At 37.4% G+C, this 13,880-nt stretch overlaps 1 protein-coding gene across 1 annotated transcript; it reads right to left on the bottom strand.

Annotated features, from left to right (window-relative positions):
- Positions 1-378: 378 nt before the first annotated feature.
- On the bottom strand, positions 379-10,651 carry SPART (spartin; the record flags this gene model as incomplete). Its single annotated transcript, XM_080357744.1, has 8 exons — positions 9,818-10,651; positions 8,543-8,740; positions 7,452-7,556; positions 5,526-5,655; positions 4,536-4,730; positions 3,400-3,558; positions 3,236-3,326; positions 379-565 (listed from the first exon to the last, which is right to left on the bottom strand). Exons 1-8 carry the CDS (start codon positions 10,646-10,648, stop codon positions 379-381), a joined length of 1,896 nt encoding a protein of 631 aa, XP_080213870.1. The 5' UTR covers positions 10,649-10,651.
- Positions 10,652-13,880: the final 3,229 nt, after the last annotated feature.

The following is a 13,880-nucleotide window of genomic DNA, read 5'->3' as shown; positions in this document are numbered from 1 at the left end:
CACCTTCTTTACAAATACAAAGCATTACAAAAATATCCACTATAGTATTTCTCTATTAATATATTATTCCATTTTAGATTTTGAAAAAGTGCTTACAGAGGCAAGTTTATTAACTGCAAACTCATATCTTTCCAGTTGTCTAAAGCTCTAATCCAGTTGTTTAATAGCCTTGTTCAACATGGAACAAAGAATTAAGACAACTTTTCATTTTCCTTTCCATGAGCGCCTTCCCTGCTTTTACATTTTCCTGTCAAACTAAATAAAGGTTGCTTGAGAAGTACACTGTGATTTGTGTTAAATTGCAGATTAGCAATGTAGTTATTTCTAAATAGGAAGTTTCATCTCTGATGTAAGGCTTTGAGAAATACTCCATTACTTTCATTTTTTATCTTTCTTCTCACTGTCTAATACTTTATACTCATCTAACACAGCATGACCGGTTTCCTTTGCAGTTCTCTTTACAACAGCTTTGATACCAAGATTGTCAATGTTAAATGCTGTCACACCAACGTTGATTGCAGAATTCATGGCATTGTCTGTAGCATGGCCAGCATCTTCTCCATACCTTAAGAAGGATAACAGTTTTGTAGATAAGTATACATAGCATTTTTATCTTCACTAGAATTATCTTGAAAGCAAAATTTTAGGCATTAGCAAGAACAGATAGTAAGCTCACAGCATGAATGTGTAAAAAATAAAATTAGAAATTACCAAGCCATTTGAGTAAAGGCTGCTCCTCTATCAGATGAATTACTCTTTAAAGATACCAATATGTTTCTGCCCTTTTTCCTCCAAAAAACCTTCCAGTCTTTCTCCCTTCTAGTTTTCAAGAGAAGAGTAGAAGACTTAGCTATAGAACCATAAGAATGGTGGCAGGTGGGAGAGGGAGTTGTGTGCAATAACCCTTTTTCACCTAAATTCTTCGGTAAAATTCCTAATACCCTCTATTCTCCCATGTAAGACCTCACAGCTAGACCCTTGCAGCTGCTAAACCTTCTTAGTCTGTACCATGAGCAACAGCACTGAGGAGGGAGGGCTAACACTGTCTTGTCTTCTCAGCTGTGACAGAAAAGGGGACCGGAATCACCTCAGGCATATTTTTTCTCAATTAGTACCACCACTGCCAGAATGGTGCTTGGTTAGTACTTGTTCTATATCGCCTTTGCCTGTGTCTACATGCCATAATATGATACTATGTCTGGTGTAACAGTAACACACTGGCACGTTAATTCCCAGTTCCAAAAGCAGGCACACTGAGGTGCTAAAGCAAACCAATCCAGACCATCTAACAGGTCTCTGGGGTACAGAGCATTATTGACACAGCTATGCTCATAAGTTGGAGGTAGCAAGGTCCCTACAAAAAAACATGTCATTGTGCAGTGAAAACTTCTCTGAAGTAACGTGGAATTAATACAACGGCAAAGAGGAAGTAGCGGGGCTGGGGGGGGGGGAATGGGGGGGGGGGGGGCGCGGAGAAGTCATACACAACCCCAAAAGCCTCAACAAAGCTATCTTGAAGTTATGATGAAATTAAACCTCAGGTCTCTCCACTGGGCTGTGGGTCCACAATCTTTATGTTTTAGGGGGCAAGTCAGCAATTTCCTATTAGTTACTCAAGTGTGAAGAAAGGTCACTTTTACCCCAGCAGAGAGAACACACTGAAGGAGGACAAGAGTACAGTGAGAGCAGTAACTCTAGCTGTTCTGGGCATCCAGACATTTCTCCAGAGAGCATTGTCATCAGACAAACCAGGCCAAAGGGAAGTATTTCTGGCAGCATCACAATCTCAGAAGTTACAAGAGTTACTTTTTCCTTGTGCTTATGACCAGAGATTCTTTGAGGACCTCAAAATAAGGCTAGAGAGAAGCACAGAATATCAAAGATTCCAAAAGTCTACCACATTATTGGTGCAACAGCCATAGCATAATGGCTGGAACCAACAACAAAACTGAATAAAAAGTATTAGTGCTTTTTTGGTTTGTTTGTAATTCTCTGATAGAGTAACAGCCTTGGATCAGCAACATCTGATTTGCAGATCACAGAATTAATCTCACAGCAAAAGTTCAGTATTTGTCAATTTGATTAGTTATTTCACCCCAGGAACATCATAAGCCAGTTTTATATAACATCAGTAAAATAAGAAACCTCACTTAAAGTGAGACTATCTTATCCAATAGAGTTAAACTAACAAGTTAATAATATTTGATAATTGATTTTTCAGTTTGCCTGTCTCAATTGCATAATTTGTAACATCCTTTTTTTTTTTAAAAAAAAAAAAAAAAGTTTGGCAGGTGTAGATAGTGCAGTTATTTATATTACAGTAAAAACCTACTAAGGTAGTAGTATCATACTCTGGCAGACCTATCACTTCTGAAGCTCCGTTTTCCCCCAGTTCTGACCAAGAGACACATATGATGAACATCTCTCTATGATTCCATCCACGAAAGCACTGCAGCTAAGTTTTAGACTTTTTTTGTTGATGTAGACACACTGTGATGATACTCCTTTAGCTCACTCATGGAAGTATTTTGAGTGGCAGAAATCTATGTTACTGACACAGAAATCAGCTCCCAAAAGAGAGAGATTATGTCAAACGTTCATATATTTATACAGATTGATTCTAAAGATCAAGTATCAGATGTTTTTCCATGGTATTGTCATTAACTGCAACATGTAATTACTTATTGTTTTTCAGTCTTAGTGCCTGTTGACTGCTGATCTCCATTTCTCCTATTTTTATATCTAAAAGAAAAACATTAATGTGAATTTACGAGAAAAGAGTTCCCATATAACACCTCCTGACATTCCCACTGAAAACAAACATTACAATAAAGCACCACTGACTAGAATTTCACTATCAGCTGCCTATTTGAAATGCATCACAAGCCCAAATGCCAATCCATTTAGTGCTGCATGCTGACATTTACCTTGTCTCCTTCTAATAGCCTGTAGAGCACGTTCCGCAATCCTTTTCAAACATTTTTTTGCTGCACTTCTCACCAATTCCATTTAACCTACATGCTTTTGCTTAATCTTCACTTTATTATACCTACTGCACCTTTTTTGAGGGGCGCATTTCATATGTTTTGAGGTTATCTCAATATATTCCCTTATTCTCCACAGCATCTTCCAGTATATGTTAGCTTCCCTGCATTGTCATAAGCTTTTTTTTTTTGCTAGGATTCAAACACAATGACAGTGTGTTGTAGAAGAAACCAACAAAAACATAACTTACTTGTATTTGACAGTTTTTACAGTCTCAGTTGAAACACTTTTAGCAATGCACTTAGCTGCACTTTCTAAACCTTGCCACACTGTTGAAAATCCTGTAAAAATAAATAGCTTATTTGAGTTCATAGCATTGAAAAGTACTAAAAACATATAAGGAATTTTCATTACCTTGAACTCCACTTGCTGCTACCACCAGAGCACCATCAAAAGTGGATTTGCCATCTTTATCTTTCTTAAGGGATTCTGGAACTAATTTGCTGCCGTGCTTCTTCACATGTGGAGCCAGCTCCCTTCCAACACAGCTTGCTATAGAACACACTCCCTCAACTACCATAAAACAACAGTATACAGATTATTTAGTAAGAATAGAACGTCTTTCTTTAAAAGTCCTTACTCCTAATTAAAAGTAAGTTTCACTGAAGTCTTAAGTGTTGCGTCTATTTAAATATGCTTATTTGAAAAGACAGATTTTAATCCATGCCCAAGTACCCAAGTGATAGCAAAGCAACCTTATTTTTCAGATTCTGCACAGCTCTAATCCCTAAGAAATAAATAAAGTTGGTCTTATGGCTAAAAAGCACTTTAAAATAAATGCATACATTCCCAATTTCAAGAAACTGTTTTCATTGCTTTGTTATCCCAAACTCGCAGATAGGGAACAGAATGTGTTTCTTTCCTGACCTGTCTTTTGGAGAAGTCTTTCTCACAACCATTCCAGCTCTTCAAAGCTTTTTTGATAATATTCAGCACAATTTGCTTTTAAGTTTGTATGAGTCACTGGATACTAAATATAAACATTAATGCAAATAAATAACAGAAAGAAGTTACCAAGAGCTGCTAGGGTTACCATGCACCTCTAAGCACCAAGCCATTTCTATCTGGAAGTTCATACATAGTCTAATAGACTTGTTGCGGGTGTGCGTATTTATAGGTATGCGCATACACACATTCTCTAGTGGTACAATATGTACGTTAGCAACCAGTGACAGTACAGCTTTGAAAATACATGGTCATCAACTTAAAAAGAGAGAGAAAGACCATTCTGTCTGAAACTTAGAAAAGCATGACAAACTTAAGACTGTACAGACTATGATTTTAGGAAAGAAAAAGATGCCTCAAGGACATATAGTAACTGTTAGTCCTAAAGCATCTCTCTCAAAAGAGATAACTAGGCACAAACTACTGATCACTGGATTTCATCAGGTCAATCCCTTCCCTAGCTCACTGGCAAGAGAAACCAGCTCTCATTTTACAAAATATTATTTAAGGCAAAATATAATATACTATGAGATGGAAATTTTTACCTAAGAACTGGCTGACTTTCACAGCTCCTCCAGTAGCCTGTTTTGCTACATGAAGCCCCTTTGCTACAGTTGGGTTGACTTCCAGAGGTTTTTCTTCTGGTTGAATGTGTTCTCGCAGTTTTGAAGCTCCTTTGTGGATAGCTTTACCAGTATATTCTGCTCCTTTCATTAGGCCCCAGCTTACCCAAGATGCACCTTCAAGACAAAAATTCTGTTTCTTTGAATGTACAATTTTATAGACAATGATTCCTACAGCCCTCCCTCCTGGGTCTCTCCAACACTGACTTTAGAAACATCCCTGATTACAGTGTCTGCAATTATTCTCTTCCCTGAATGGGCCAGCATGAATTCCTGCAGTGATTTCTGCTCCTACTCCACCCACATTTTTTCAATTCACTTTAAGTTTAATACCGCCAGTCCTCATCCAAATGTCAGCTTAATACAGCCACTTGTTTTTTTAATAGATATCCAAGCCCCAGCTGGGCCAGAAGCGATAAAACTGCACATCTCAATGCTATTAATATTCTGAAAATGTACATCCTAACCCTCTAGCCCTCCTGGCAGATTCATATTTACTACAATCAGCAGGTGGTCATTAGTGTGTTCCAAAGGTTCTCAGAGGGGGGAAAAAAAAAAGTTCATCTGCAGAAATCACAACAGATATCTGCTTCAATGTAACAGCTCATAGAGGAGTAAATTGTTCTGTCACAGTGGTTTGGATCATAGGGGTTGATACCCTACCATACAGTCAAGTGAGGAGCCTAACTCATTTGCAATGAACAGGACTGCTGGCAATGGATTTAAATTCTGCACTGTTTTCATAGAGCCCAACAAAGCATCCCTTAGACAATTATGACTAGAACTAACCAGTGAACAACTACTTCCAACCACTCAGCTTCTACCAGCACACATGAATTTAGGTGAAAATGCTGTTTTAAATGGTACTCACAGATGTTTATATTCAACACACTCCTCTTATTACAACAGTACCTGACAAAATTCCGTGGGCAACTCTCTCACTCCATTCTGGCAACTCTTTCTGATTTTCTGCTCCTTCAGGTTCTGGTTGGATATGTACAGTCTGAGGCAAGTTAATGACATCACCGGAGGCTTCGGAAGGCTAACAAGTGAAAGTAAACATCTGAGAATCTACTTTGCAACATATCATCAGGATTTCTGTTGTAAATGTTTTAGATCATACAGATCTATTATCAGAAAATGGTAATGCTATGTATACCTTGGGTAAGTGTAGAGAAATGCAGTGGAAATTAGTGATTCAGTTACTTTCGTATAGAACTGCTATGCATTCAAAAAAAGCTTATCAGACTGCTCAGCATTTTCTGTATGCTTTCTTCATCCAGATATAATGAAAAGACTTGCATGCCAACATGGCCATATAGTCAAGTAACTAAGTACGGAAAACTTAACAGTAAAAATTAACTAGCAAAAAAAGGTAAGAGACTTGTCCATCTATCACTTTTATCTTTTCAGAGGGAAGTCAACTCTGTTGTTATTCAGTATGGGAACTGCAGTCCAGCTGAACTAAAAGAATGCAGCTGTTCTGGTTGTTTTGCTCCCCATCCTTTCTTCCCAAATTCAAAAATAAAGCAGAGTATTCATTCTGTGTGCTGTCGATGCTTTTGCAGGCTGGCACAGCCAAGGAACACAGCAAGCTGTGCATGATGCCGCTCCCCATTTAAAGTTGGGTGGACAGGTTCCATGTGATTTCTTGTCAAACATGAGAGTTGCTGAAGTGGACATTATTCAAACATAGCAACCACCAACAGGGTCTGGTTAGTGCTTCTGAAAAGTGTAACATCACTTTACACTGTTCACAGACAATGTGTATTTAAACTTTAATTAGAGAAAGCAAAAAAATAACATACTTAGGGTTTTTTTTAGAATTCTATTTTTAAGACTTTCTCTAAGTAAAAAAATAAACATTTCATATGATTGAAAACACTGCTAGCTAATGAGAGACAGTACAAAAAACCTTTTAGCTTAGTCTATAAGTCTATATGAAAGCATTCATAAACAAAACCTATGAACAGAATAAAATGCACTATATAGAATAATATTTGATATTGCATGGAATTATTAGATTCCTCTGAAATATTTACTGGAAATAAAAGTAGGGTATTGCACAAAGATGGCTGTTGCAGACAAAAGAGAACAACAAAACAAAACTAAAACACAAACAACATTAATAGAAAAGAGTAGATTAAGTCTTGGAAAGTTGCCAGATTAAGAATGTATCCCTGACTTGTACTATATCAATTACCGCTTGACAGCACTGTGAAATTTCATGTTTAAAAAACATCTTTAGCATGTGACCAAAACACTTTGAGGGCTGGGCAGGAAAACTGACCACAGCTATAAGTAAACAAAAAACAAACTAAAAACAAACCAAAAACAACAAAAGAACACCACAAACACCAAACCAGTAAAGTATCTTTCAGGTATAACTTAGTTACTCCACAGTTTGGATCATTATGCAGAAAAACATTCAACAAGACTTCTAAAGCCTTTTCTAAGGACCAGAAATGGGTTCTCTAATAAGACAGGTGACTCTGTACTAAAATTACATTAAATATACTTGTTAATTTGATCCTCGTGAGTACTATATAAAACAGACACAGTAAAAGGCCATCAGACTAGGCTTTGAAATACTTGTGCTTTATCACAAAGTTTTTAAAACTCCAGAAATATGCTACCAATTTGCAAAATGTGGTAGCCTGCACTAACTGAACCAGCTTTTAACAAACAAACAAAAAATTAAAAACCACAGAGCCCAGCATACATTGCTGCTTTCAACCAAGTCTGGAATCTCAGCAGCTCTAACAAGTACTTCAGTGACTTTTTTCCTTTTTTTTTGTTTTTACTATAAAATTTTGGAATCATTGTCCTGGAATTTACCTGGACTTTGTGGATAGACATCTGTTTAAACTTATCTTCAAAATGTGCTCTCTCAGTTGCTGGGAGCTCTGAAGATAACCCTACTCTCTCATGGGATCCTGGCACCTGTGACATCGTAGCAGGGAACATTAACAAAAACACGGAATTTTAGGACAACAAGAAACTAATGAGATATCCAATCTGAACTACTTCTACGCAGGAAAAAGAACAGTAAGCCCTGCATTGACAGATCACAATTCTGTAGTACTTTTAAGTAAAAATTGACAGATCACAATTCTGTAGTACTTTTAAGTAAAAATTATTGGTCTCCTGTGCTAGCAAAATTCCCTGCTGAACTCAAGAGGATTTATAACGTAGCAGAACTTCACCCACATCCTATGCTTCAAATTCGTCCTTCATCATGACTCTCTTCAGAATCTTGTTGAATCATCAAGCTTTACCTTTCATGAAGATATCATCTTCCTATAAGTTTTTAAGTAGTTACTGATTACCATTCTTCTGGAAATGGTGCTCCAGTTTTTCACCTGAGTTTCAGTCACCATTGTCCTACTGCACCTTTGTCAGACTATGGGTTTTTTCTATTTTCTCTATCTGTTAATATCTTCCCATAGTAAGGAACTAGATTATTTTGAAATTCCATTTGAAGGTAGATTTTTGAGGTACACACTATTTTCACAGGTCTTTCACACATTTGGGCCAAATATTCCAAGAATGGCATCATCAAAACTACAAAGAAATGGTATGCATGTGTGTGCACACACAGGAAAAAACATGCTTTCTCCTGAACATAAAATTTCATTCTGGGTCCTATGTTCTCTTCTGGAAAAATAGAGAAAATATACAAAATGGTCTTCAATTCCTCTCTGTGCTTACAATTTAGTATTTTAAAATTTCTGTCCTCCCACCTCACAGAGCCTACAGTTTCATTAGCAGGTTGCTTCATCTTGGCTACTTTATCTATTTCTCACTGGTGGGCTTACCAAGCAATACACAGAACTTTGCATTTTTGCACAACTAAACATAAACGGGAGAATATAACTATCATTTACACCTTTCCTTTTTAGCTTCAAAAATGCAGCCCAGGAATTTACCTGGATGCGAAGGTCAGACATCTGTTTTAAGAGATCCTCAAACAGCTCTCTGTCAGCTTCTGGGAGTTCTGAAGACAACACTACTCCCACGTAGGATCCTGGTATCTGAGACATCGCGTCAGGGAACATGTAGACTCCAGTATTGCAACACAGAACAGGAGACTGGTTACACATTAGAGGATACAACCAGTCACAAACCTAGAAAAGAGAAATACATAAAGGAATTAAAGGATCTTTTTAAAAAGAAAGGCAGGCAGAATGTAATGATAAGCACCACAAACTTGATTTTCCATATAGTAAGAAAGTTAAAATGCCTTAAGCCATCTTCAAACAAAGAAATCCACATGACTGTGGAAATATTCTTGATTAGTTCTGGCAGTCTAATATAGAGAAAATACTAATTTTCACAGGACTTAAATTCAAGCTGGTAGACTCTTAACTGAGGTCTAGTCTTGGGCCCAGGTGTAGAAACAGATGAAACACACTACCAAACAACTCAGCATTCACAGCACCTATAACTTCCTGTAGATCTTGGGACAGATTTGTATAGTAGGATAAAGAGAACATATAGCTGTTGCTGGCAAACTATTGAAGCCTGCTAACACAGGTGGAGGCGAATCAGCTGACCCAAAACCATGAAGCATTTTTTGTTTGTTCCTCTAAGTTTTCCTTTTGCTGATGAGACTTCCAACAGCCAGTCTTAGCAGCAACAAGGAGACCGCAAGTCAGAAACCAGTCCAGAAACACAATGTACATTACAGAACATGCCCACACGAAGCAAGCACAGACTGAAAAAATCCAAATAGTACCCCATCATTTGTAGTTCAGAGTCTGGATTAGCATGGGCCTCCACATTCCCAATTATCAGTTGTCCTAACTGCAATACCTTATCACTAGTTGAGAATGAAGTGGGCAGCGCACAAGCCCATTTTATGCTGACATGTTACAATATGTGAATCAACATGTCTTCTCTATGTAAGGAAAGGAAAGTTAATTCTATGAAACGAAAATATACGTTAAATCAACTCCTTTAGAAAATGCAATTCACCAGAACAGTCGGCACTCAACAACCTTGTGAAGACACAGAGGTGATTTTTGCAGAAAAAGTCATAAAAGGGTGTATGTGCAGAAAACCATTTTTCCAATAGCTATAACATCCTTGGTATGATCACAGAGATTTAGGCTCAGAAGAGTCAGAACTTAAGAAGATTGTCTTTTAAAGTTTTATGACAGTTCTTAAAATTTAAACAGAGAAGAAAATTATTTTGCTGTTACCTGAAGAAACGCAGGTGGACGATTCTGGGCTGTCTCACTATCTGCATCCAAGAACTTCACAATGCGTAGATATCCAGGGTATGAAGGAGCACTAACCTGCCCATCAGGAGTCACAAAGAACAGCTGTACTCCTCGGGGAATCAAGATCAGCTCATCTGCATCCACTCCCAGGTTTTCAAGGGGAGGTGGCTGAGTACACTTACTGTAGTAGTCCTCACCTACAGAAGAAAACTCCCCAGAGTCCGTGCCATAAGACACAGTAAAATGGCCATTGGTAGCTCGAGGGGTATAGGCAGGAGGTGCTTCATTTGGCAGACAAAGAGGTTTTGCAGGTGATGGACTCATAGCTGGAATTTGTCCCTGGCTCACAGCTGCAACGCTTCCATCTGCTGCAGGTGGCTGACTTGGTACCAACAAAGAATTAGGGGCTGGTGGTCTTTCCGGTTTTTCTTTGGGAGGAATGGATGGGTACAACTTGAGTACCCCAGCAGGGGCATCCATGGCAGCAGGGCTTGCTTGTACAGGTGGGGTGTTTTGATCTAGAATGCCAAGTCGAGCCTGAACATTTTGGAGGGTCTCCCTCATCTTCTGTTGCATTTGCCTGGCAGACTCCCACTGGGATCCTACACATGCAGGACCCTGCGATGGAATGCTAACACCTCGGAGCAAGTGCTCAAGCCCCTGCTTGTAGTAACTTCTTGCCTCTTCCTTCTGTCCCAGTTCATCTGTATTCAGTCCTTTATTGATAAAAATAAAGGCTTTCCTGTACTCTTCATTAATAGCTTTAATATTTGCATCTTCTTGCATAATTGGATCTTGTAGTTGCTCCATTACTGCAAAGGAGAATAAAAATTATTCAGAATAGATGAAGCCAAATAAAGTTTACCTTAGAACAAAATGCCTTTTAATTGGTTTCTAATTATGCCCATACTGCATGTACTGGCAGAAAGCTATCTAGGTTGCTTGGTACAGCATTTGGTATGTTATGGTTAAGTCCTACTGATGTTCAGATTTAGAATACACGATTCCAAGGCAGAAAGGAATTTACAATCATCACATCCAGTTACATCACAGACATGTATTTCTTAAAAGCTAAATATGAGAAGAACATGGACACGCCTGATAATACTTTAAGATGAGAAGTTTAATAAGATCAGTAACAAACAGTGGAGTAAAAAAATAATTTAAAAATCTAACTTTACTTTCAATAGTATTTCAATAGTATTTCAATAGTATTTCAATAGTATTTCAATAGTATTTCAATAGTATTTCAATAGTATTTCTTAAAAATCTCTAAGGTATTAAAAAATCAGTTAACATTTTGTTTATTTAAATAAATGCTGAACTTACAAACTCAGTATATTTTTATTTAAATAATTTAAGGGAAAGCATGCAACAGATTTAAACAAATCACTATAAACTTCAACTAACATCACCACACAGATCTGGGAAGAAATACTCAAAATAGTTAAAGGTATGCTTTACAAAATGAAAACAGGGAATCACTTATTTTCTTTACAGTGTTTATGAAGTGAGAACAAAGTGTTTTCCTTTCCTTGCTCCCCAGGTGACAAAAACTTGAAATAATATGTACAAAAGTTTGCAGGTTTTATGTCTGTTTTGGAATGTATTCCTCAAACTGCCTCATGTTTATTTCAACAAGTGACAAGCAGAAAAGAATCCCATACGTTTATTTGAACTCTAAAATATGTAAAAAAAATCACTGTTTTAACTGAATGCAGATCTTCAGTCTTGGCCAAATGCAGGAAATACAAATCATTCTTGGCCTAAGAGAGTGTTTATAACACACAATGCAAAAATTCCAGTGGATTATTTTGCTGACAGTGATGAGAGGCATTGTCAATTCAGAAAAATCAAGTTATTATACTAGAAGAGAATAATGATCATGGACAACAAAAATGGGATACTATATAAAAATGAAAGTCATGCATTTTCAATAAAAACAATCCATCTGAAAGCTGGATGGAAGAAAGAAGAAGAATCTAGAGACATATGTCAGTTGCAGTGATAGCAAGCTACAAAAAACATGGGGGTAGGTAAAATCCAAAGTGCAAAAATAAAAATACTTCCATTACACATACGGAAGCATTAATGCCAGTGTGCACAGCATGGGTGAGACCTCACACAATGTTGAGCCAGATTCAGGGAAAGTGCACCAGAACAAGAAGAGGTGTCTAGAAGGTCACTGATTTGTTCTGGTCAGTTTATTATTTTTGCTTAGAGAAAGCTAAGTTTGGCTTATGAAGCCAATAAACCAAAGGCTAAGAGGTTGGATTAGTTTCTAGAGATATACTGGGTGAAAAGAAGAAACTATGTCAGAGAAGAAGACAAGAACTACTGAAATCCAAACTTTATTAAAAATCCTGAAATAGTACCTACACTTATTTATTGTCTCTTCTTGTTTTAGTCTATTAATAAAGTAAAAATAAATACATAAATATATTATATATCTGGAAAATATCCTTCCTCTACTCCAACAAAGAGAAAGTTAAGAAGTGCAGGTCATGAAACTATTTTAATGAGGCAAACCCAGAATGCCATTCTCTACTCCCAGAACCTTTATGATCAAAATTTAGGTAACACGTGACTGATGCATTTGCAGCCACATGGCATAAGTGCCATGTAATCTGGAATGCATCTGTACTTTTACCATGTGACAGAATCCAATTTCAAGCAAAAGACAATATGAGTCATTTCAGTTAAGCAACAGACACGTCACTAGGAATACGACAAGGCTGGCATGAGAAGGCAGCCCATGTGGAGCAGATCAGCAGGGACTCAGGCCACCAGGCTTGCTGCCCATTCCCCATCATGAAAAACAAATCTTGGGGTGGAAGGTTTTTCTGGTTGATTGTAATCACTTGTTGCCAACAGGCTCAGCATTTTTGATTTAAGCTGAATAACAGCACTGGCATAAGAATAAGTGTGTATTTAATAACCACCAAGGAGATCAAGTTTATAAGTTAAAAGCATGCAGTACCATAGTCTACTTTGCCCCATGTTTTTTGATTCATTTTTGCTAAAAAAGGCTAAAGCAAAGACACAGATTTTAAATAACTGTTTTGCTAGTGATTGTTGGAATATAACAAATCATCACGTGAAATCCTAAAGTCACAGCTACATTTCAACTTAATAATTAACTTACTAATCACTGTATGCTTGTCATATTGTCAACACCACTATTCTCACTAAAGCTCAGGCTCTACTGACACTAGAAAAGGCCTGTAAGAAAATGGAGATGTCAGCAAGATCAGTGCATATACAGCACTAGCTCATTGCTCTGCAAGGCAGAGGTACAAAAGCTAAGTCAACAATTCAGAAGAGTGGGAGTGTTACGACTTATCTCGGATTGTTTGAAACATCCCATGTTTGTAGTATATGTACAGTATAATTACCACCAAACTAGGCATTGGGTGGCAGAGCACTTGGAAAAGAAAGAAGGAATTCACAGCAGATTTTAAGCTTACGATAACTAAAAGCTTTAGCATCTGAATTTAATTCTTATTTATTAAAATTAATACAAAATAATGAATGGTATGAAGTAAATAAGTCACCTTGATTGCTCCCTCCCAACACAAGAAGAAATACTCTCTGAAACAGAACATTTAAGTAGCAATCTGATCATATGCAAGGAAGGTGCTCTGTCATTAATGTTTTCAATGTATGTTCTTTAGTATTTAAGTATCCTGCATGTTTTAATATTTGCCTGTAATCCATTTCTATACAATGCAGAGTATTATTTCCTCTGTTTAAAAGCTGGAATGAATTCCAAAATGTATATTACTAAATGCAAGGATGCCACAAACCAGCCTTTAGTCCTATGGTTGGCAGAGACTGGCTTAGTACTAAGTAACATTTAGAGGAACTTGTCTTGGAGAGAACTGGTCCAAAACAGAGCTAAGAAAAGAGCTAATGGGCACTGTAGATAATCACAGATCAATCCAGTGCTTGAGCTCATTCCTTGGCCCTTTTCCCTTTATCAGCACAGATATACTCTGTGGTTTAAACTGACTTGACCAAGAGAGGCTACAGTGCAACAGGG

The sequence above is a fragment of the Nesoenas mayeri genome (genome assembly GCF_963082525.1).
Source record: "Nesoenas mayeri genome assembly, chromosome: 1".
NCBI classification, from domain to species: Eukaryota; Metazoa; Chordata; class Aves; order Columbiformes; family Columbidae; genus Nesoenas; species Nesoenas mayeri.
Note: the sequence above shows the minus strand (reverse complement) of the source record. Positions and strands in the feature narration are given on the sequence as shown.